Genomic DNA, 24585 nt, shown 5'->3' with positions numbered 1-24585 from the left:
GAGGGCTTGGCTGACTCAGGGGGTGGGAAATGGGCACGGGGCCTTTCCCCTCTAGGGGGGGCTGGCTCCCATAGGGACCCTGGGTGGGGAACTGGCTGCCTGGGGAGGGGGGCGGGGATGAGCGGTTGCTGCCTCTTGTCCCCTCCCCCACTTCCTGTCTCTCACTGGAGCTGGCTGCTCTCACCACAGACCTCCCTGCAGGGCCAGGCCCCGGCTGAGCAGACTCTCGCCTGGGGCTGCTGGGCACAGACAGACCCTGTGGGTCTCTCCATCTCCCGGCTTGCGCTTCCAGCCTCCCCATATGGGGCCCCCTGAGTCTGCCCCCCTGCAGCCAGGGACAGGGCAGAATGCTCCTGGTGGAGACCAGAGAGGCTCATTTTCCATCACAGTGTCCTGAGGTGTTAGGGGAGAACCCCCTGGCTTTGCCCCTGCCCTGGGGGGGGGGAGGGATTAAAACGGTGGGGAGCCTCGCACAGGTTCAATCCTCTGGGATTGTTGGGTGGCTGGTCATGAGTCACTGCCAGAAGGTGGGCACCTTTCTGTTATGGTCCGGGAGGGGGTGGAGTGTTGTGTATTTGGTTGTCATGGTTTTGTTGCTATGGCAACTGAGTTAGATTATTATGGGTTAGCTCAACCGGTTTCAACCGGCCGAGGGAGCTCTCTGTATATATGTAAATAAAATGGAGGTTTTGGTTAGCTGCCTGCTCTCTGGCCTCAAGTGATTGCTTCCTACACCGGCTGCCCCAAGGATATAACACTGGCGACGAGGATGGGATTCCGGTGCTGCTCCAGTAACAGAAGGAAGTAGAAGTTAAGGTAAAGAACAAACAAACAAAAAAGCTGCTTGTTGCACTGACTGTGAAAGTGAAACTAAAAATCATGGCTACTCTGACCAGGCCCCTGGAGCCTTTTGATGAGAATACAGAGCAGTGGCATGTGTATACTGAGCGTTTTGAGCTTTTTGGTATTGCAAATGACATTACAGAAGCGAAGAAGGTGCCAATATTCTTAACTGTTGTAGGGGCTAAAACCTACTCTCTGCTACGCAGCTTACTGCACCCTGTTAAGCCTGAGACTAAATCTTACAGTGACATTGTGGAAATCCTGGGGTCTCATTTCTCCCCAAAACCACTGGTAATTGCTGAAAGATATAGGTTCCACAAAAGAGACCAAAAGGAAGATGAAACAGTTGTACAATTTGTAGCCATTTTAAAAAAGCTAGCAGAACACTGTGAATTTAAAGAAATGTTACATGATGCCCTGCGTGACAGGTTAGTGTGTGGCCTGTACAGTGAAGCTATACGGAAGCGCCTACTGACAGAGGCTCAGCTTACCTTACAGAAGGCTGTTGATATTGCTGTCTCCATGGAACTGGCTACAAGGGAGGCACAATTCATCGGTGCACCCCCTAGGGTGCAAAAAGTGTCACAAGAACCGACCCACAAAACTGTGCAGAGTCAAGAATGTTACCGCTGTGGTAAGCCGGGTCACCAGGGATCAGAATGCTGGTGTAAGGACCTGGTGTGTCGACACTGTGGCAAAAAGGGACACATTGAGTGTGCCTGTAAACAAAAGAAAAAGAGGCCTGTGGTCTGGCCGACAAAAAGAGGAACCCTGCATACCCTAGAGCAGACCCAGGATGATCATGGTGACACCTCATCGCAAGAGGAAGTGCCACTGCATGTTTTGTCTTTGGCAATGGGCTCACATGAATACTGGGTAACCCCGTTATTGGATGGCAAACGTATACGCATGGAACTGGACACCGGTGCAGCCGTCTCACTGATCTCCGAGACTGTGTATAAAGAAAAGCTACAGCATCTTCCGCTTAAGGCAACAAAAACTGTTCTGAAGACGTATACGGGAGAAGCTGTGCCTATGCTGGGCACTATTGATGTTAAGGTGGAGCTCAATGGACAGGTGGCTAAATTGCCACTGTTTGTGGTGAGAGGTAACTACCCAGCCTTAATGGGTAGGTCTTGGCTTGGGAAGATTCAACTGAACTGGGCAGAAGTGCACCGGATGACTAAAGAAGAAACCAGTCTAACCCCTATACTAAGGAAACATGCTGCTGGTTTTGGAGATGATTTGGGAAGTATGAAGGGAATCACTGTGACATTGAACATTAAACCTGGCAGTCCACCAAAATATCTGAAAGCCCGAACTGTGCCATATGCCATCAGGCCAAAGGTTGAAGTAGACCTGGAGCGCCTGGTCACCAATGGAGTCCTAATACCAGTTACCCATAGCTCATGGGCCACTCCTATCGTTCCAATAGTGAAGAAAGATGGCTCTCTCCGGATTTGCGGGGATTTTAAAGTCACTGTCAACCCAGTGTTGTGTGCAGAGCAATACCCGCTTCCCCGCATCGATGACCTCTTCGCAGGCCTGGCTGGGGGACAAAAGTTCAGTAAGATTGATCTGAGTCAAGCATATTTACAGATGCACGTCGATGAAAAGTTCCAAGAGCTGTTGACTATTGTGACTCATAAGGGGCTTTATCGATACTGTCGTCTACCCTTCGGAATAACATCTGCTCCCGCCCTGTTCCAGAGGGCTATGGACCAGATCTTGTGTGGCTTGTCAGGAGTTCAGTGCTATCTGGATGATATCCTGGTCACTGGAAGAAATGAAGAGGATCACTTAAAGAATTTAGAGGCTACCCTACAAAGACTGGAAGAGTATGGCCTACGAGTTCGCAAAGACAAGTGTGAATTCTTCAAGCCCTCTGTTGAATATTTGGGACACATCATTGATTCTGCAGGTCTTCATAAGGCCCCTGCAAAAGTTAAAGCTATTGTGGAGGCTCCCCCACCTCGAAATGTAAGCCAGCTGCGCTCGTTTCTAGGACTCCTGAACTATTATGGAAAGTTCATCTCACAGTTAGCCACACTGCTAAAACCACTTAATGAGCTCCTTGGGCAGAACAAGGCCTGGAAGTGGACTGAAGCCTGTGATGTTGCGTTCAACAAAGCTAAGGATGCATTGCTAAATTCTGAAGTTCTAACGCACTTTGATCCATCCTTACCACTGCAATTGGCCTGCGATGCCTCCCCTTATGGAGTGGGAGCAGTCGTGTCACATATTATGCCTTCAGGAGAAGAGAGACCTATTGCTTTTGCTTCACGCACTCTAAGCAAAGCAGAAACTAACTACGCCCAAATCGAACGTGAGGCATTAGGAATTGTTTTTGGAATTCGGAAGTTTCATCAGTACCTGTTTGGGCGAAAATTTACTCTTCTCACAGACCATCGACCTCTGACATCAATTTTTGGACCTTACACAGGCATTCCCCCATTAGCTGCTAGTCGTATGCAACGTTGGGCATTGTTACTTTCAGCACACACATATGAAATCAAATATCGGAAATCCACTCTACACGGCAATGCAGATGGCCTCTCAAGGTTGCCTTTGCCGGTCAAACACCAAGATAGTGCCCACAAGGAAATCTTCTACTTTGAACAGGTAGAGAATACACCCATCACTGCTACTCAGATAAAGAAGGCAACTCGCGTTGACCCAGTATTGTCCCACGTTATGGACCTGGTGATGCATGGAACATCTCGACAAACCTCTCCGGTCTCATCCGACCTTGTTCCCTACATGTCCAAGCGGACGGAGTTATCGGTCCAATCTGGTTGTTTGTTGTGGGGGAGACGTGTCATTATTCCACCACCACTGAGATCACAGATGTTAGAACAGCTACATTCCGGTCACTGTGGAATAGTGCGCATGAAGGAAATTGCACGAAGCTATTTTTGGTGGCCTGGACTGGACAGCGCTATTGAAGAGAAGGCAAAAGCTTGTATGTCATGTCAGGGTGTGAGGAATGCACCCCAGTGGGCACCCCTACACCCATGGGACTGGCCTGAAAACCCGTGGCAACGTATTCACGTTGACTTTGCTGGCCCCCTTGAAGGAAGCATGTTCTTGGTGGCAATAGATGCCCATTCTAAATGGCCAGAAGTCTCTATAATGCAGTCCACTTCTGCAGAGAGTACTATCCAAAAACTACGAGGACTCTTTAGTCGTTTTGGTCTGCCAGAACAACTTGTGAGCGACAACGGACCGCAGTTCGTTTCTCAGGAGTTTCAAAATTTTATGAAAGCAAATGGGATACACCACATCACGTCAGCACCATATCATCCGTCCACCAACGGATTAGCTGAAAGATTTGTGCAGACAATGAAAAACGCTTTGAAATCAGCAAGGGGACAACACTCCATTCAAAAGCGTCTGGATACCTTTTTACTTTCCTACAGAAACACACCTCATGCTACGACCCACGCATCTCCGGCCTTTCTAATGATGGGACGACAGCTGCACACTTGCTTTGATCTGCTGAAACCTTCTGAACCCCGACAAATTGTGCAACATCAGCAGCAATATCAAGTCATCAGACGGGCACCCAGAGCAAAAGACCGAACCTTTAGCCCGGGACAGCCAGTTTTGGCTCGGAATTATACTTCCAGAGCTAAATGGGTTCCGGCCACAGTCATCACTCAAACAGGACCTGTTTCCTACACAGTCCGGACTGCAGAGAATCTTACCTGGCGGCGACATGTAGATCAGCTGTTGCCAGGTCATGCCAGTCCTCAGGACCCATCTGCAGTTGAGGGGTCTGACTTCACCTCTTCTGGTGAGGGATCGAATCACGAGTCACCTGTTTCTGACTGTTCTCCTCCATTACTGCCGGCGGCTGAGATACCCCTTTGCCCAGCACGAGCTGATACCACTTCCTCACCTGTTCGTGCTGCGGACCCTGAGCCCCTAGTGCTTTCGGGTGCAATAACACCAGTAGTTCGCCGTAATCCACCTAGAGACAGAAGGCCTCCTCATCGGCTGGATCTTTAGCTAGGGCAAACCCACGGTTATGGGGCAAAATAATCCCCAGGGTTTAGCCGGGAATGGAGGCAGTCTACCCTCCTTCTCTAGTCTAGTGTGTGTTTTATTTAGGGGATGTTCTTATTAGGGGGGGAGGAATATGTTGTGTATTTGGTTGTCATGGTTTTGTTGCTATGGCAACTGAGTTAGATTATTATGGGTTAGCTCAACCGGTTTCAACCGGCCGAGGGAGCTCTCTGTATATATGTAAATAAAATGGAGGTTTTGGTTAGCTGCCTGCTCTCTGGCCTCAAGTGATTGCTTCCTACACCGGCTGCCCCAAGGATATAACATGGAGAGCTCAGGCTCTGTGGACTATTTTCCCCCTCACTGGTCGTGCTGTGGATCCTGCTCTGAGAACCCCGACATTTGCTGGGAGCAGTGGTCTCACAGCCAGACCCTTCTCATGGACTGAACGTCACACCCCAGCGCCAAGACGGGGGGCCAAAGAAACATCCCTTGTGTCCTCGCTCGCACAATCCCTCTGTGTGGGCAGCTCCAGGGATGGACTTTGTGCTCCTTGGATGTGACTTTCCATCTGGCTTGGGGTGTCCCCAGGGAGCCGGCATCCCTAGTGCCGTCCTGGTCTGAGCGCTGGTACCAGTCAGCTCTGTGTTCTGGGGGAACCAGGGCGCAGTATCTAGCTTGTCTGACTCATGAAAGACACCCTCCCCGCCCCCAGCCTCTGCTTGAACCAAAACCGATCAGAGAAAATGCTTGCAGAGAACAGTGAAGGGCATTGTCACAAGGGTGACGAGATTAAGACATCTCCATTAGCATACAGAGTGGAGAGCAGAGACCACTCCCCTCGCCTCACCTGCATGAAAGATGGGACAGGGATTAGCACACAGAATGAAGAACAGAGAACCACACTGAACTCTGGGACCAGAAAAGCAGGGAAGCACGGCATCATAGGAATCTCTGTTGTAGATGTTAATGAACCTGCCCACACCCAGCTCAGTGGTTATCAGACCAAATCTAGCAATGAATCCTTGATTGGTATCCAAAATACTGAAGCAGCCTAGCTGCATTGTGAGCTCCCTGAAAGAAAACACCACCCATCGCCAAGAGTGATCAGCCCCTATTGTCTAGCCCAGGGGTCGGCAACCTTTCCGAAGTGCTGTGCCGAGTCTTCATTTATTCACTCTAATTTAAGGTTCCGCATGCCAGTCATACATTTTAATGTTTTTAGAAGGTCTCTTTCTATAGGTCTATAATATATAACTAAACTATTGTTGTATGTAAAGTAAATAAGGTTTTTAAAATGTTTAAGGAGCTTCATTTAAAATGAAATTAAAATGCAGAGCCCCCCGGAACGGTGGTCAGGACCGGGCAGTGTGAGTGCCACTGAAAATCAGCTCGTGTGCCACCTTCGGCACCCGTGCCATAGGTTGCCTACCCCTGGCCTAGCCTAAAGCAAACCTTTGAGTCATCAGTTTACCCATAAACAAATCTAGTGTCTCCCTTGACCCATTGTTGTTTCTCTACAAAAACCCTACTCACACTCCAGTCAGGGTTCTGATGCTTAGCTCCAAACTCTGCCTCAGTTCCACTGGGATTCCATCGTCTCCTGACTGATCGTGCTGGGGGCTCTGCCTGTCTCCAGCCCTCCGGACCCTGAGCTACCACCATCACCTGGGAACCCCGACCAGTTCAAGCCTCATGGAGTGGGTGAGATCCCCCTCCCCCCTCTGTTTTCCTTTCTACCTTAGGTATGAGCATACATTACTAAAGGTTATGTTGGTTTAGGCTCCTTGTGGAGTGATCACTAGTATTCAATACATAACTGGTATGGTTAAGCTGGTTGCTTCTCTCTCTCTTGCTGAACTTTACTCTTTTGTGTTTTTAGCTTCCCCCAGTCACTCTACAGCAACGCTGCTTTTACCTGAGCTAAAGATCCCTGCAGTGCCCAGAATCCTGTGGGGTTTGCTCACCAAGTAGGTTACTGCCAGTACAATTGTGCTGTGAGAGTGGGGATGGGGACCTGCTGAATCTGGGACACAAAAGGGTGGCAGCTTGGAAGTTGTGCTTGACCCAGTCCATAGAGCCCAGGGGAATATAAGTGGGGGGGACAGCTTGAAAGTGCTGATTGACCTGGTCCACTCAGACTTGCTCTGTTTGTGTGTGTGTGTGTGTGAGAGAGAGAGAGAGAGAGAGAGAGAGATTCTGGGGCTGGAGGAACCCAGCCCTGGGGAACCGAGGTCCTGCAGGACAGCTCCATTGGGAGGGCACTTGCAGCAGGGAGAAGTAGAGCTCTGTATGAAAACACATGTGACACAAGCAGAACATTGACAGAATTACATAAACATCCTCTCCTCCCCCGAAGAGTAACCCAATTAAATGAGCATATCCCAAAGTAACGGGCAAATCTGGTAACAGTGCACTGCCCGTGGGCCTCCACAGAGGCCACTGACGTCCTGCCCGTGAGGATGTAGCATCCCATCAGTGGTACTCACCAGGCTCTGAGGCCATGAAGGGTCCACCTTGGCTGTGGTGGGTGGGACCTCATGAGTTCACAGCCCTTGATGGAGGGTGGGGGTGACATAGGTAACCACAGAAGTGGTGACTAGGGATCAAAGAGGGGGTAGCAGAGGTTAGACCTGCCAGGGTGTCCCCAGAGATTTGCAGATTGTCCGTCCAAATCCCTACCTTGAGATGGAGCATCCTGGAGACATGATTCGCAGCAGACACCATTCTGCTCTCTGCTTTGAGGAGCAAACCCCAGCACTGTCCCCTGTACCATTGTCTCCTTTTTGTCCCAGCCTCTGGTCCCCCGATCGCTCCCCAGAGACCTTCCATCCCTGCTGCTCTCCCCTCGTCCGGCCAGCAGGGCTCAGATTTCCAGGCCTGACGGGACTATTGTGATCATCTAGGCTGACCTCTGAAGCCAGGGGGTGCAGAGCAAGGGAAGAGTGGCTGGATCAGGGATGCTGTGAAGGGCAGGAGGCCAATCAGAATTCCCACCACGGAGGAGAGAAGAAGGATAGGTCCAGGGGGCAGGCAGTGGTGGAACTAGGGTGGTACAATCCGATACACCATACCAGTGAGCTATTTATAGCCATTATGGCGTACCAAAAACTTTTGGAAAGACACAGGAGGAGCAGAATGTGGGGCTGTCTGGCACAGCTCCTCTGGTGTGGTTGTACCGCCCCCAGCCCGTCCATGCAGCTGCGTCAGCATCTCCGGTCTGGGGTCCGTAGGCAGCCCTGCCGGAGGACTGTGCTGGAGGCAGGGCTGGGGGCGATAGTCACACCGGAGGAGCTGCCGGCGTGGGGCCGCCTGATGTTCTGCTCCTTTCGCCGCTGCGCAACTGCCCCCGGCCCTGTTCTCCAGCGGGGCTGCTGTGCAGATCCCAGAGAGGATTCTGGAGATGCAGCTGCATGGAGGGGCTGGGTCTCACGTGGCTGTGCCAAGATGGCAAACCACAGTGCTAAGGGCCAACAGTGCAGTCGGGTATATAGCTAGATTCTATAGTAACCCCACCAGACTCTTTAACAGCCAACCCGATGTTAGGGGCTTGGCCTTATATACGCAGCTACACCCTCCCAATGCCCCAAGTTTTCACACTTGCCAGCTCGTCACCCTGCTGGAAGGGGAGGCGTCAGTGTGGCCTGCATGGGACCCGGCTGGGGGAGAAACTGGAGGGGGAGGGATGGGGGTTACGGGGGATGGGCTGCTCAGGACAGGGGGAGGTCAGCTAACAAGTGCCAAGAGGAGAGCTGGCGCCATGCCGAGCCGGTCCCGCTGGGGCGAGGAGCTGGATTCTTGGCTCAGCCCCTGGCCCCACCCTCTGCCAATGCCACCGAAGAGACGCAGGCAGGGAACAGCGGCCTGAGCCCGGGTCACCTCTCAGCCCCTCCGGTGTGGCGGGAAATGGTGCAGGGCACCAGCCACATCCGAGCGGCTCTGCCATCCCTGTGAGCCTGCATGGGGCAAGGCCCCTTCTGCAAAGGCTTGTGGAAATAACCCCCGGTGGTGACATGGGGCTGGATTGATTTCCCCTGCACACCATGGATCTGCTGGGCACCCTGGGCTGAGCTGAAAGGATGCCAAGGGGCTCCCTGGGCTTGTGCCACAGACATCCAAGCTCAGGGCTACCTCCAGCTTCTCAACAATCATTTGGAGGAACCTCTTCCACGTGCCAGACCCCTGAGGGGACCACACGTCCTTCAGGGTCGGCTACACAATCTCCCTGCCACATGGATTGAGCCTCTGCACCCCAGCCCTCCCTCTTCACCCCCTAAGCTCTGCCCGGCAACGGCAGATGAGAGAGACGCCCGGTAGAGGCTTGTCCACCCTTCGGGGAGCGATGCATCTGAGCCAGGATTTGCAGGGACACTTGGCAGTCAACTGCCTTATAGCAGCCTTCCCCCTTTTCCCCTCCTGCTGGGCATCACTGTCAAGTCCAGAGGGGAAACTGAGGCACATGCCAGCATCATGAAAATATTGCCAAAAATTACCCCCTTTGTCACAGTTGGAGACGGATATAAATCCAGAGAGAACAGGGGGCAGACCAAAAAGACTGGGACCGTTCAGCTTAGAAGAGAGATGACTAAGGTGGGAGGGGATATGACTGAGGTCTGTAAAGTCATGAAGGGTGTGGAGAAGGTGAATTGAGAAGGGTTATTTACAAGGGCGAGGGGTTGCCCAATGAAATGAACGGCCAGGAGGTTTAAAACAAACAGAAGGAAATAGTTCTTCACCCAACGCACCGACAGCCAGTGGAACTCGCTGCTCAGGGATGCTGTGAAGGCCAAAAGTAAAACTGGGTTCAAGATGGTCCGGGACTCAGCCCTGTCCTCTGCGTGTCCTAAACCTCTGTCTGCCGGGAGCTGGGACTGGATGACAGGGGTTGGATCGCAGGATAAATTGCCCTGTTCTGTTCCTTCCTTCTGAAGCATCCTGTCAGAGACAGGATAGCAGGTTAGATGGACCATTGGCCTGACCCAGTCTGAGCAACTGGCAGACCCAGAAACCATCTTGATGCTTCTAACTAACTGTGATGGGCTGGACTAGCCCAGAGGCCCCCTGCTGGAGCCCTCAGTGTCCTGCCACACTCATCACGGGTAAGGAGCAGTGGAGAGGTCCTCCAAGCAGGGTAGAGTGGCTGCAGGGGAAGCAGCCAATCAATGCCCAGCAGGGCCGTATAAAAAGGAGCACCAGAGACAATGCAGCTCCTTGCTAGAGCTGGAGGCGCATGGATGGTGTGGCCGGTTCAGGGAACTGCAGGACGACGGACAGCCCGGTGCTAGTTGGGACTAGGGGAAGAAAGAAGAGCTCCTGGCTGCTGCTGGTCCTCAGCTTAGCCGAGCCCTGAGCTAAGGATAAGGCAGCGGTGAAAGCTGGGGCCTGGAGCAGTGGGTGTGCCCAAGCCCTCCTGAAGGCCACTGGGGAAGGGCCTACAACTGGACATCAGGAAACCCCCAGAAGGGAACTGAACTATCAGGAGGCCCAAAGACTGGGGCCAAAACAGACTAAGAGAGCAAAACTATTGCCTGGAAGGAGGAATCTGTGGGGGGTACAGCCCGAAGGCAGGGCTGGGACTGGTTTAAAGACCACGGACCCACCCAACCAGTGGGGGCACTCGCGAGAGGTGGGTGCTGACCCCGTTACACTAACCGAGACAAAGGTTTCTTCAGTGACCTGACGACCTCCCTGTGGCTCGAAAGCCTGTGTCTCACCAACAGCAGTTGGTCCAATAACCGGTATCACCTGCCCCGCTATGTTTGTTTCAGCCGGGCCTAACGACTGGCCCTGGATTGAAATAGAGCAGGCGGCCAAAGGGCAGGGGAAGGAGTAGGACACCCCGAGCGGAGAGATCAATGGGATGGCAGCTGACGGCATGGCTATTTTGGGGGTGATGGTGGGTTTAGCAAGGAGGGAATCAGCTAACGGGAGTGAGAGGTCTGGGAAGAAGGGGCAGGTGTGGCGTGGTGGGGAAGAGACTATAGGGAAATGTGGCTTGGAGCAAATGGCCCATCAGCCCATTTGAAATCTGCAGGAAGATCTTGGTGTGTCCAGAGGACCCTGCTTTGCCTGCTTCTGGCTCTGCCTGGGGATGGTCAGCGTACAGGATCACACAGACCTGCCACTCCATGCCGGCTACACAGGTGTGTTTGTGGGAGTGACACCAATGCAGTAGCCATCGCTGTGTGTGTCTCTGAGCAGGAAGGAGACCGAGCGTTGGGTGTGCGTTGACCCCGTAATCACACGGAGGGCAGGACACACAGACCCAGTGCATTGGGGTGGGGGCCAATAGCAACCCAGCCACTGCCCTGCCCTTGGAAACCGCAGGGCGCAGCAGCCCGGGGGAGCCAGCCGACGCAGGGAGCCTCACAGCCACAGAGAAACAGTTGGCGCCGTTGCGGTTGCAGAGATGAGTAATAGACCCACCCGCCCACGCGCTGCGCCATCACCAACTTGCAGCCCTGTCTCGAGGAGCTGAAGTGAAATACTGCCTCCACAGTGTGAACAGGGTGATGGATGCTGAGATTTAATCCTTTGGTGCCCCCGCCACATCTTTGATCTGCGCATCTCAGTGCAGTTTGCAGTGTGAAAATCCCCATGCAACAGAAGCATGATCCCCAATTTATAAATGGGGAAACTGAGGCACACAACTCAGTGGAAGCGGGGAATCGAACCCAGGAGTCCCGTGTCACAGCATCCTTCTCTTTTGGCCACTGGAGAAGCCACTTCCAGGCAACACAATAGGAGAGATTCAGTTATAAGAAAGTGGATGAGTTCTCTGCTGTGAGCAATCAAGGAAACTCAGAGAGGCTTCAAGCTGGCGATCTGGGGAATGCGTCAGATCTCTGAGTCCAGACTCCCCTGCTCAGCCTATGACCCTCCTGCGGACCCCATGCAGGCCAGGAGCAATGCAGACTGGTGTAGCCTCCTGTGCTGTGGTCCAATCCCAACTCGTATGGGAGAGACACATGGGTGACGTCAGTGCTCAGAGGGGAGATCTCTATAGCGCTGCCGGGAGCAGGGCAGGGGAGCCTGTAGGGGGCGCTGTCCCTTCAGAGTCAGTGCTGACCTCAATCCCCGAGTGTGGCTTTAGGAGGCGCTGTGCTGTAGGGAGCAGGGCAGGGGCTCAGGAGGGGGTGTTCTCACCCTGCAGTCAGTGGTGACCCCAATTCCGCAGCATGGCACTAGGGGGCGCTGTGCTGTCTGGTTTAAAATGAAATACTCCTTAGTTCACCGCTTGTGGCCATCCCAGATCCCTTGGCATTTTCACGACTTGTTTTGCCTCCCTCAAATTGAAGCCTCAGTTGGACCCAGGTTTCTCCAGGCCCCCATCTCCCGAAAGCTCTGCCGGGCAGCTCTTCAAGAGCTGCCACCTTCCACCCTAGTAGTGGCTGCATTTTGGTGCTGGGGGCAAGATCCACTTCTGCAGCGTTTGCCCTGATGCTGCTAAACTGCTGTTAAACCATCCCCCGGAATTGGCTGTGTTTCAGCCCTGGGTGAAGATCCCTTTGGAGGGCTAGTGCTAACTGTGTAAAGAGCGGTCAGTCCTCACCCCAGAGCTGGCTGCATTTCAGTGGTTTGATTAATGTTTCACAGTATTGGATGCTCTTTTGATGCTGGGGATGTTGCATAGATCTCTTGCTCGCAGGCTGTACACCAGCCGTGTGTGTGTGTGTGTCCCCCTCCCTTCTGCCCCCTACTGGAGGGGATGAGATCTGTGTGTGTGTGTGTGTCAAGGCTACTCCCCTATCTAACCCCTTAATGAAAACCAACTTGATTTCATTTTGTTTAAAGGATTTTTGAAAACACTGACCCAGAACTCCACGGTGAAGGAACAGGAGTAATAATATCCAGGCGGGTCCCATTGTAAGAGAAGGTTTCCCACAACAAGAGGGTGCAATGTGCATTGGAACAGACATAGGGGTAGGGGCCCCTCTGGACTATTTCCCATAGTTCTGCAAACACTTCTCTTTGACAGATTAAAACCCAAACTCCCTCCTCTAACCCGTGTGCTGAAACTAACCCAAGCGTTAGGAATTACTGCTCTCCCTGCTCTAACCTACTCCCTTCACAGAGCCTGGCTCCCAGCCCCATCCCCTGCTCGAACCCACTAACCCCACTCCCCTCCCAGAGCTGGGATAGGACCCAGGATTCCTGGCTGCCAGCCCCCCACTCTCTTACATTCAAACAGCAGAAAGAAGTTTGTGGCCGTTAACAGAGTTTGCAGGGAAGGGAAGGTTGGGGGGATGGGGCGTTATGTGAGGTGTTCTCAGCATGGGGTGGGATGGGGATGGGGTGGTGGCAGAGGCCGTGATCAGTACGGGATTTTGCTGTACACCACAGCCTCTGAGATGTGCTTTCCTCCTCTCTGCTGGGCCACGGCACTAGAGGGAGTCACCATGGAATAGACAGGATTGCTCACCTAGGACAGAAAAGACAGGGCCTCGTGTCAGCTGGGGGGGAGGGGGGCTGTGCTGCAGGGAACAGGGTGGGAGGCTCAGGAGGGGGCACTCTCTGCTCAGTGCAGACTACAATCCCCCAGTGGGACACTAGGGGGTGCTCTGCTGCAGGCCGTGGGATGGGGGATTGTAGTAGGTGATCTCGCCCCTTGCAGTCTGTGCTGACCCCAATGCCTCGGTGTGGCAGTAGGGGGCACTGTGCTGTGGGGAGTAGGATGGGAGACTCAGAAGGGGGGGCTCTCCCCATGGAGTCTCTGCTGACCCCTATGCAGTGCCAGGTGGAGCTGTGTTGCAAGGAGCAGGGTGGAGGTGCAATAGGGGGCGCTCTCCCCATGCAGTCATTGCTGACCCCAATGCCCCAGGACAGCGCTGGGGGTTGCTGTGCTGCAGGGATCAGGATGTGGGGCTCGGGGGGGGTGCACTCTCTGGATCTTACCGAGGAGTTGCGCCCTTCTGTGGTATCTGCATCCTCTTCTCTCTTGGCTCTTTCCTGGGGTTTTTGACCCATTCCAGGCTTCCCTCCAGGGTTGTTGGGCTGCGCTGGCTGGTTGTGGGTCACCGGCTGGACCTGCCTATCACGGCTCCATTGCTGCAGAGCTAATCACACAACAGATCATCCCCCCTGCCCTGCAGCCTGGTCTCCCAGAGGAGCTTATCTGTGCTGTGGTTCCCATCTTGAACCGTTAGGTGGCAACCTCAGATTAGAATTACCCACAAGGGAGCCAGAGTGTGGCAGTCAGAAATTCCCATCTTAAAGGGTAAGTGCCCCAGAGACCCCACCATAGGCGCCAACTTTCCCCGGAGCCGCTGTGTGCTCACGCCCCCCTGCCTCTGGCCCCACCCCCACTCCGCCCCCATTCCAACCCCTTCCCCAAAGTATCTGCCCCAACTCCGCCCCCTCCCTGCCCCTATTTGACGCCTTCCCCAAATCCCTGCCCCAGCCCTGCCTCTTCCCCCGAGCGCACCACATTCCCTGTCCTCCCCCCTCCCAGCTGTGCGAAACTGCTGTTTCATGGCAGAAGCACTGGGAGCTAGGGGGAAAAAGCGGGCACGCAGCATGCTCAGGGGACGAGGCGGAGGCAGAGTGGAGGCGGAGGTGAGCTGGGGTGGGGTGGGGAACTGCCGGTGGGTGCTAAGCATCCACCAATTTTTCCCCGTGGGTGCTCCAGGCACTGGTGTTGGTGCCTATGGACCCTGCCCCAGAGTTCCAGACCTCATGTCCCCCACCAGTGGGGTATGTGTCAACTGTGGGGGCACCTGGGAATGTTACTCACCTGTGCCGGCCCTGAAGGGTATGTTGACATACACGGGTCTGAAAGAGAGAGAACCAAACATCAGTGGTGGCGCAGGGTCTGATCCCAGAGCAGGAAGATGCAGGGTCATCGGGGGAATGGCACTGGGGAGAGAGGTGGGTGCGGTGGTTGGGTCAAGGTTATTATAGTTTTTGTTTTTTGCAATCATCCATTCCCATTGATTCATTCATCTTTCTTTCTCATCCATCTCTTTGCAAACTCAGTCATTTTCTCCTTCCTTCCTTCCTTCCATCCATCAGTCTCTCTCTCTCTCTCTCTCTCTCTCTCAATCATCTCTTTTTTCTTTCTTTCATTCATTCTTTCTTTCTCTTAATCACTTTTCTGTTCTCTTTGGTTCCCTCTTTCCTTCTGTCTCCCAATCATCTCTTCTGCTTCCTTTCTTCATTGATTCATGTACTCATTTAGTCTCGTTCTTTCGTTCTGCCTCCCATTCATCCTCTCTCTCATTCATCTCCTCTCAAACTCATTCATTCATTCCATGTTCTCTTTCATTTGTAGGTTTGGGAGCATTAGATCTTCCTTGGTCAACATCGGAAAAGGTCAACTTTGCCGTACACACACAAACGGATTTAAAAAGTATTTCCATTGATGATCAAAATTTACAAATCGGCAAAGTAAGAAGAATGCTGCCTGAGAATTGATTAGTTTGCTTTAAGGATATTTAATTTCCCTATTTTGACATGGGACATTGGCAATTTGTTTTAGTGACACTCATCTTTTTGAGTCTCATTGTATCCTGCCGGGGCGGCTCCAGGCCCCAGTGCGCCAAGCGCATGCTTGGGGCAGCATGCCGCGGGGGGCGCTCTGCCGGCAGCCTTCCACCAAAGCCGCGGGACCAGCGGACCCTCCGCAGGCACGCCTGCGGGAGGTCCACCGGAGCCTCGGGACCGGCGACCGGCAGAGCGCCCCCCGTGGCATGCCGCCGTGCTTGGGGCGGCGAAATGTGTAGAGCCGCCCCTGGTCTCCTGTCCTTAAATAATTAGAGTCTAAGCCCCGCTCAGAATTCCCTGCAGCTGTGACAAGTTGAAGAGGAAAAATTGAGGGGAAAATGCTTAAAAATAACCACTGATATTATCCATTTAAAATACAGAAAAATGAAAACCGAATTCTGCCAAGCCTAGTCACTCTCAACGCAGTTCCTACCAGCTTGGCCTGGGGAGAAGATGCCCCATAACACTAGGTGGCAGTGTTGCACCGCAGGTTACGTGACCATAGGTTAGAAGTTGGGGACCTAGGAAATTTACCCGGATCAGATGCCGGCTGGGGTGACCGTTCCCCTTGCCCCTCACCAATAACGAGGTTCTTATGGGATGGGCCAGTCTGTTGGGGTGGGCGGGCATGGACAGCCCTGCCAGGGAAAGGCAGAGACAGTCCCTGGGGGGGGGAGGGTATCGGCCTCTGGAATTGAGGCAACTTACTGTGTCTCTGCCGCGACACCGCCTGTGAAGAGAAGGGGAAACAGCCATTAAACAGGAGGGCGCTTGGTCCTGTGGACCTTGGGGCCTCGGCCAAAAGCGAAGGTCTCAGGATCGCTGTGCTCAGTGCAAGGCCTTTGAACGGGGATCCATTTTAGAGCAATGTAGGATATTGTGCGCTGAGCCTGTGCGGGGAGAAACCCACGAATTGAAAGGCAACATCGTAACCCACTGAAGCCAGAGTATGGCAGTTAGAAATCGCCCTCTTAAAGGGGAGGCCAGCGGTGTCCTGGAGGTGGGAGGGCTGACCTTAGTGGGATCAGAGCAGTCATTACTTACACATATTTAGCCCGGAGATCTCGGCCGACCTGCGAAGGCAGAAGCAGAGGTTCAGTGGTGGGGTGGGAGGCTGCTGGGGGCCCCTGTCCTCAGCCCATATGACCCCCAATGCCCCACGCTGTTGCAAAGGATTCTGGGTCACCACTTTCTCTTCTCTCCTCCTTTCCTAGCCGTTCATTCTCTTTGTCCTCCTCCATCTCCTTCATTCTCTCTCCTTCCTCCTCCCTCCCCATTTTCCTCCTCTCCTCCTTTTTTTCTCTATTCCCTTTCCTCCATCAATTTCTCCTGTCTTCGTCCCATTCCCTTCACTCGTTCCCTTCGGTCACACTCCAGTTCCCTCCTTCATTCTCTTTTCCTTACCCTCCCCTTGATTCCCTCCAACCTCCCTCCTGTCCTGTGCACTATTTGACCCCCCTTCTGCCCCAGCCTGGTCTCCCTGCCCCACATCTTCCCCTGAGATCCATCCTGGTCTCCCCCAACCTCCAAACGATCCCTGTTCCCATGGTGTTCCCCACTGAGACCAGCCCCGGGTGCATGTAGCCATCCAGTGCCCCACATGGGCCCCAGCCCCTCCATATCATTCATGGCATCACAGCTACAGAAATCCCCCCCTTTATTTTCTATGGGACATGTTCCCCCCATAGACTGACTCCCCTGGCCACCTGGATCCATGGACTGGAGCCCCTATCACTTGAGCTCAATGCCCAGCCCTCATCCAAGCTGTGCGACCCGCTATGTGCTGGTGTCACCACTAGAGGGTGTGAGCGAGCCAGGCTGGGAGGGGTGACCCTAGAGCCAGTCCCTTGGGGGGGTGGGGCCAGGAGGACCAGACCCTGTCCCCTTACATACCGTCTCGCTATCCATGACCGGCGCAGCTCCCCTCTCTTCCAGTAGGACCTGGAAGGGAATTGGGGGTGGTGTGTGTGTGTGTGTGTGTGTGTGTGTGTGTGTCAATATGGGGCTCAGCATGGCAAGGGGGGACTGCTGGGATTAGCTGGGTCCAGAGGGTGGTGACTGCAATTCCCAATTTGACCACCAGGAGGCTGTGAGGTGCGGGAAAAGAGAATTGGTGGGAAGCAGAATTTTGACCTACTGCGGGGATGGGGCGGGGGAGACGGGAGGGGCGGTCGAGAGCCAGGACTCCTGGGTTCTATCCCCTGGGGACTGAGGGACCAGTTAGAACAGATTTGCCCTCCCAGGGACAAATGGCTCCTGGCCCCACGGAGGGCCCTGAGGACCCAGAGGACCTGGAGGAACTTACGTGGAGAGCCGGCGGGTAGCTGGGGAAGAAAGGGAAAGAGATTGAATTAAAGTGAGATTCCACAGAGTCTCTCGTACCCGTCTCTCCCCAGCTGCGATGCCCCCTAAGGGGGAGCACCCTGCCATCCCGGACGCCTGGGACCCATCCACCCTCCCAGTTTGTCTGGCCCTGGGTCTGGGACCTGAACGGCTCCCCCAGGGGTGAGGTGACTGTGCTGCTTCTTGGATGCCTGGGTCCCATCCCCCATCCTGTCCCCTACCCGAAGTTGGCTGGGTCTCAGCCCATTCCTGGTATTCCCTCCCCCCAGAGGCAAATCACTCACAATCCTTTGCATAGGAGTCTGCTGTGCCAAGTTACCCACAGTCCTTTGTTTCAGAGTCCTGTGGTACCCAACTACCTATGATCCCTTGTATGGCAGTTCTGCTCTAGCCAGTTACCCACAGTCCTTTGCAACTGGCTCTTGCTATCCCACGTCACTCCTTGTGGGGGCTGAGAGCGCTGAAGCCGCCCCAAGGTGAGAACACTCCTGTCTCTCATGCCTGGGTCCCATCCCCCACAGGCACTGAGAGCTGCGGTGCCCCCTAGGGGTGAATGCCCTGTGCTGCCATCCCGGACGCCTGGGTCCCATTCCCCATCCTACGCCTCACGCACCTGCCTTCTTCCTGCAGAGGCAGATGAGCAGCAGCAGCAGAGCCAGAGCCGCAGCAGCCCCACCGCACCCAGCCACCAGGGGGAAGGGCAGAGACCAGTCTGGTAAAAGGAGGGGACGAGTTAACAGCCAGGAAGAAGGGAGGAGGCAGCGTCTGGAGACCCACTAACTGCTCCAGACCCCAGCTGGGACAGGGAACAATCTGGGCCCTCCCTTTTAAGGTGGGATTTTTTGCCTGCCCATGAGGAACTGCTGCCACCTGGTGTCAGACTCAGGTACTTCACCCTTGGATCCACATGTGGTTCTGTTGCCCGCCTCTAACACATGCTGTTTCTTGGCTCTAGGGTCTCCCCCAGGGTAGCAGGTGTTGGGGTGCTGGGGTTATTGTGGGGTGCGATTAAAGGCCTCACCTGTCACGGTGACATTCAAGGCCTGGCTCCTGGGGGATGGGATCCACCTGCCGCTCATGTTCACCTCGTACCCGCAGCTGAATTCCCCGGTGTTGCTGGGATCGGCTCGCAGGATGCTGAGCACAGAGAAGTTCATAGAGCCGGTGCTGGGCTCTGTGGTGCTGATCTCAGACCCTGTGTCCCCGGGGATGAGCGCAGCTCCATCCTTGTAGAAGTGAAACCTCCTCTTGCTGGCGTCCCCGGGGGCCATGCAGGTGATGAGCAGGGGGAGCCCTTCACTCACCACTCCGGACGGGGGATCCACGCTCAGCACTGGCTGGGGAGGGGGATCTGAGGGGAGCAGGACAGGGCAGAGGTCAACAGAGAAACCACAATGCTGAGTGTGGGGAAGGGGAGGCTGTACTGTATAATGGGCACTAGGGGGCAGCAGAGGGTGGGGGCGGGGGAGGGGTGGCTGTACTGTATAATGGGCACTAGGGGGCAGCAGAGGGTGGGGGTGGGGAAGGGGTGGCTATACTGTATAATGGGCACTGGGGCAACAGAGGGTGGGGGTGGGGAGGGGCAGCTGTGCTGTATAATGGGCACTAGGGGGCAGCAGAGGGTGAGGGGTGGGGAAGGGGCGGCTAGACTGTATAATGAGCACTAGGGGGCAGCAGAGGGTGGGGTGGGGAAGGGGCGGCTGTACTGTATAATGGGCGCTAGGGGGCAGCAGAGGTTAGGGGCGGGGAACGGGCGCCGCCAGATGGCTCAGGGACCTCGTCAGCTTGCAGTCCCCCTGGTTGCCTGTAGAACCTGTACCTGGCCACCCCCTCGCCCCTGAGGGTCACCCGCTCCCCTGGGATGTACACCCAACCCACTTCCTTCTGGTTCCGTTTCTCCCACTGCCAGATATTTCCCTCACCCCCACCCCCGTCTCTATCCCTGACAACCCAAGGGAAAGCGCCGCCCGGGAGCTCAAAGGGCAGGGATGTAATTCAAGCCTCAGGAACCCTATGGCGGGGGGGCGGTCACGACGGTTACATCCCCACTTAACAAAAGGGGAAACTGAGGCACATAGCGTGACAGCCAACTCAGTGGAACGATCAGGACTACAACCCAGGAGTCCTGTCTTCCAACCCCTTTTCATGCTCCAACCCATCTTAGACCCTACTCCCCTCTGAGAGCTGGGGACAGAACCCAGGAGTCCTGGCTCCCAGCTCCCACCCCAACCATCAGACCCCACTCCCCTCTGAGAGCTGGGGAGAGAACCCAGGAGTCCTGGCTCCCAGCTCCCACCCCAACCATCAGGTCTCACTCCTCTCCCAGAGCTGGGGAGAGAACCCAGGAGTCCTAGCTCCTAATCCCTACTTTTGCAGCAAGAGGAAAGCCGAGATCTCGACCCCGGTTCCCATTACCTGTCAGGAGCAAGGTCACTGCATTACTCTGCAGAGACTGGGAGTGGGGCTGTCTTGGGGGGCTGCTCTGGATCCGATAGGAGCAGGTGAAAGTCCGGCTGAGTTCACTGTTCTCTGTGCTGATCCTCCAGGTCCCACTGCTTTGGGACCGCAGCCTCTCCCAGATCCCACTCCTCTGCTCATAGAAAACGAACCCCAGGGCCCCGGAGCCCCTCGGAGCAGAGCACGTCAGCTGGACCTGCTGCCCCCTCACTGGACTCGGGGGGCTCAGAGACAGGCTGGGGGCTGGGGGAGCCGGGACCGTGGTGGGCGGCTGGGAATCTGGCAAAGGAGGGACCGTCAGCAGGGTGGCAAAAGAGGAGGGCAACATCTGGGGTGCAAGGGGGGAGTCAGTCTCCCCAGGGTGGGGAGCGATGGGGTCAGAGCCCCAAATTCTGAGTGTCTGTAACACAGACTCCCCTTCCCCCACCCCCTAACCGTCCTGGGACTCCACCCTACACCCCACTCCTGCTGCCCAACCCTGCTGGGACCCCACCCCTCTCTTTCCCCCCATTTCCCCTCCCTCTCAATCAGCCCTGGTGACCCCCAGACAAGCAGTATGGTCTGCATGTTGCTCGTCTCCACAGGGACCCAGGGATGACTGGCACCTCTGGAGACCCAGGGCCTCAAAAGCCCTCCCTCTATCCTCCCCCCCGAGCCCCAGGAGACTCTGCTCGGCCCAGGCCTGGCTCTGCTGGGAGGGGCCCAGCCCCGCGCTGCCCACCCCAGCCTGGGAGAAGCTGACTCAGGGGCTGTGGTCAGGAGACACAGGAAGTGGAGGGAGAGGACAAGAGATGACAACAGCCCATCCCCCACCCCTCAGCCAGCCCCCCCCCCCCCATGGGGAGACCAGATGGGAGCCGGTGCCCCCTAGAGGAGAAAGGCCCCGTGCCCCATTCTCCACCCCCCTTTAGCCAGCCAGCCCCCACTTCCAACAACGACACCCACAGACCCCCCTGCACAGACCAGGGGATGAACCGGGTCCCTCAGTCCCCGTGGACGACACCAGCCGGGGGAGGATCTGCAGCCAGGCTGTAAGAGAGAAGACAAGAGGGGGGTGAGGGCTCTGGGGTGGGACAGGTGATGGGGGGCAGGATCGAGGGGTGTGGGGCAAATGACGCTGGATATTGGATTACAGACCATCCCGGTCTGTTACAGGGAACAAGGGGAAAGAAGGAAAGAAAAAGGGTCGGTGGATGGGGCCAGGGCTGGACAAGGAGGAGGGTCGGGGGATGGGGCCGGGACTGGACACAGGGGAGAGTCGGTGGATGGGGCCAGGGCTGGACACGGAGGAGGGTCGAGGGATGGAGCCAGGGCTGGACACGGAGGAGGGTCGAGGGATGGAGCCAGGGCTGGACACGGAGGAGGGTCGGGGATGGGGCCGGGGCAGGACACGGAGGAGGGTCGGGGATGGGGCCGGGGCAGGACACGGAGGAGGGTCGGGGGATGGGGCCGGGGCTGGACACGGAGGAGGGTCGGGGATGGGGCCGGGGCAGGACACGGAGGAGGGTCGGGGATGGGGCCGGGGCAGGACACGGAGGAGGGTCGGGGGATGGGGCCGGGGCTGGACACGGAGGAGGGTTGGAGGATGGAGCTGGGGCTGGACACGGAGGAGGGTCGGGGGATGGGGCCAACACTGGACATGGAGGAGGGTCGGGGGATGGGGCCGGGGCTGGACACGGAGGAGGGTTGGAGGATGGAGCTGGGGCTGGACACGGAGGAGGGTCGGGGGATGGGGCCAACACTGGACATGGAGGAGGGTCGGGGGATGTGGCCGGGGCTGGACAGGGAGGAGGGTCGGGGGATGGGGCCGGGACTGGACAGGGAGGAGGGTCGAGGGATGGAGCCAGGGCTGGACACGGAAGAGGGTCGGGGATGGGGCCGGGGCTGGACACGGAGGAGGGTTGGAGGATGGAGCTGGGGCTGGACACGGAGGAGGGTCGGGGGATGGGGCCAGGGCTGGACATGGAGGAGGGTCGGGGGATGGGGCCGGAGCTGGACACGGAGGAGGGTCGGGGGATGGGGCCGGGGCTGGACACGGAGGAGGGTCGGGGGATGGAGCTGGGGCTGGACAGGGAGGAGGGTCGGGGGATGGGGCCGGGGGTGGCTGACAGGACACCTGGGCTCTGGTCCCACTAGAGCTGGTCAGTGGGTCGCAGGCCGGGCTCCTGGAAGGCTGCAGGGGATCCTGGGCTCCCAGGCCCGCAGATCGGGGCAGCCCTGCCAGGCCAGGCCTCCCCGCTGCCTGCCTGGGAGCTGGGCGGCCCCGGAGCCTGGGAGCTCTGGGGGCAGAGACTGGCACATGACAGGGCCCCCAGACCCTGGCAGCTGCTGGGTGAAACTGACACGATTCTTGTCAGTTTCACTCTCTGTATTCACAAGGGGGGCCCCAATCTGTGTCCTTGCAGCACCTGCCACTAGGGGGCCCTGATCTCGGCCGGGGTCTGGGCAGCGCCTGGCCTGACGGAGCCTGTTGCTCTAGGAAATTCCCCACCAAACAACACGCTTAGGCTCCGTGCTGCAGCTCCCTGCGTGATACTGGGGCTGAAGGGGGAAATGAGCCAGGGCCAAAGGAGCGGGGCAGCGGGTGACTAGCAGAGAAAGAACAGACACAGAGGGGACGACACAGGAAAGAGGAGGGGTGCGGCGGTCGCGTGGGGTTTGTTTATTGTTTCGCAGACACAGTCCGGTCCAGCCAAGCCACAGCGTCTTATCAGCCACGCTCAAGGCGCGAAGACCTGCAGGAAACAGAGTCATTTTACAGCCCTCACCCGACGTGTGTCCTGGTTTTGGGGACGGAAACAGAGCGGAAGGAAGAGGGAGACAAGAGTGAACGGGCCGGGGTGGGGAGAGGGGGGAGGCGTGGGAGTGGGAGCAAGAGATGGAGAGAGAATGAAAGTGGGTGACAGAGGAAAAGGACAAAAAGCAAATTGTAGAGTGAGACAAAGAGCAGGGAATGAACAAGGCAGGGGCTGAAGGAGGAGGGCAGATGGGAAGGGGCAAGGAGGCAGGGGCAGAAGGAGGAGGGCAGATGGGAAGGGGCAAGGAGGCAGGGGCAGAAGGAGGAGGGAAAGGGGAAGGGGGAACGAGGCAGGGGCAGAAGGAGGAGGGCAGAGGCGAAGGTGGAACAAGGCAGGGTCTGAAGGAGGAGGGCAGAGGAGAAGGGGGGAACGAGGCAGGGGCCAGGGTAGGGGGGCAGAGGGGAAGGGGGAACGAGGCAGGAGCTGAAGCCGGGGTGGGGGGGTCACTCACCCAGCACAGGGAGGAGGCCAGTTAGCTCCATACTGGGTTGAACTGGCTGAGGCTGGGAGCTGCATCCCCCGAGCCCGGCCCTGCCTCTCTGCTGACAGCAGCCGGGGCTACACGGGGCCACTCTTGGTGCAGCGGGAGGAAGTGTGTGACGAAGTGGGGGATTTTTTTATTTTTTTTTGTGGTTTTCCAATGGGTTGCATGCAGAGGGAGTGGGACTCAGTGTCTCTGGATGTTACTGGTTTAACGAGGGAGGGGAGAGGGAGTTTGTTGTTACACAGGACCGGAGAGGGAACTTGGGACCCCAGCCGAGGCCTGGAGGATGGAGACCCCAGCGACTGGTGACCTGGCCCAGCTCAGGAGTGGCAGCCGGTTCTGGCCAGTGACCTGACCAGCCGGTTCCAGCAGAGGAGGGCGGAGAGGAGAGGAGAGGAGGCCCAGACGACCCTGTTTACCTGGAGAGAAGACAATGGACAGAGGTGGTGCCTGGGGCTGGTGATATCAGATGTCCAGCTGGGGAGCAGGGGTCTCGGGGCTGGAGAGAGGAGGCAGGCAGGGCCGACCTGGATCCAGGGTAGACGGGGAATGTGCTGGGCTGAGGGAGGCCAGGCCTAAGGGTCAGAGAGTTTCCTGTGCTGTGTTCCATGCTCAATAAACCCTCCTGTTTTACGCTGGCTGAGAGTCACTCCGGGCTAGAGAACAGGGGGTATCAACCCCTTTGGGGGGCAGAGGCCCTGGGGGTCCAGAGCGAGTGGACTCCCTGAGGGGGCCCTGTGACGAAGTGGGCATATTCTTGATGTGTTATTTGAATGCTGAGTGGGGCGTATTGACCTGAGAAGGTTACAGGGGAGCCTGCATTGCGGAATGGAGGACACCTGAGCATGTAACATGAGAACCCAGGAGGGGGGTTGGAGGCCAGGTGACACCTCTGCCCGGGAAACTGGACAAAGGACACAAAGGCTGGGGGAGGAGCCGGGGGGAGGCTGAGTGCAGGGCTGGCTCTACTGTTTTTTCCGCCCCAAGCAGCGCGCCGAATTGCTGCCTCGCAGGGCGGGGGCAGTCCGGGTGCTGTTAGGGCAGCATGATGCGCGTTTCCGCCACAGTGGCAATTCGGCAACAGCTTCTGTCTTCAGCCGGAAGACAGAAGCTGCAGCGCCGCGGACAGATGAACATAGAAGCTGCCGCCAAATTTGAGGTTTTTAAGGC

General features: G+C 56.3%; 1 protein-coding gene across 1 annotated transcript in view; it reads right to left on the bottom strand.

The window, feature by feature from the left end:
• LOC123347462 overlaps window positions 1–24585 on the bottom strand; it is a 145690-nt gene that overhangs the window by 110742 nt on the left and 10363 nt on the right. Inside the window, exons 2-4 of the mRNA XM_044984877.1 lie at window positions 21097–21162; window positions 20092–20412; window positions 18698–19027 (exon numbers count right to left, since the gene is read on the bottom strand). Coding sequence (XP_044840812.1) covers window positions 18698–19027; window positions 20092–20412; window positions 21097–21162 — 717 coding nt within the window. The remainder of the gene's footprint in view (window positions 1–18697; window positions 19028–20091; window positions 20413–21096; window positions 21163–24585) is intronic.

The sequence above is a fragment of the Mauremys mutica genome, chromosome 13 (assembly GCF_020497125.1).
Source record: "Mauremys mutica isolate MM-2020 ecotype Southern chromosome 13, ASM2049712v1, whole genome shotgun sequence".
Lineage (NCBI taxonomy): Eukaryota > Metazoa > Chordata > Testudines > Geoemydidae > Mauremys > Mauremys mutica.
The sequence above is the reverse complement of the archived record's forward strand: the minus strand, read 5'-3'. Positions and strand labels throughout refer to the sequence as shown.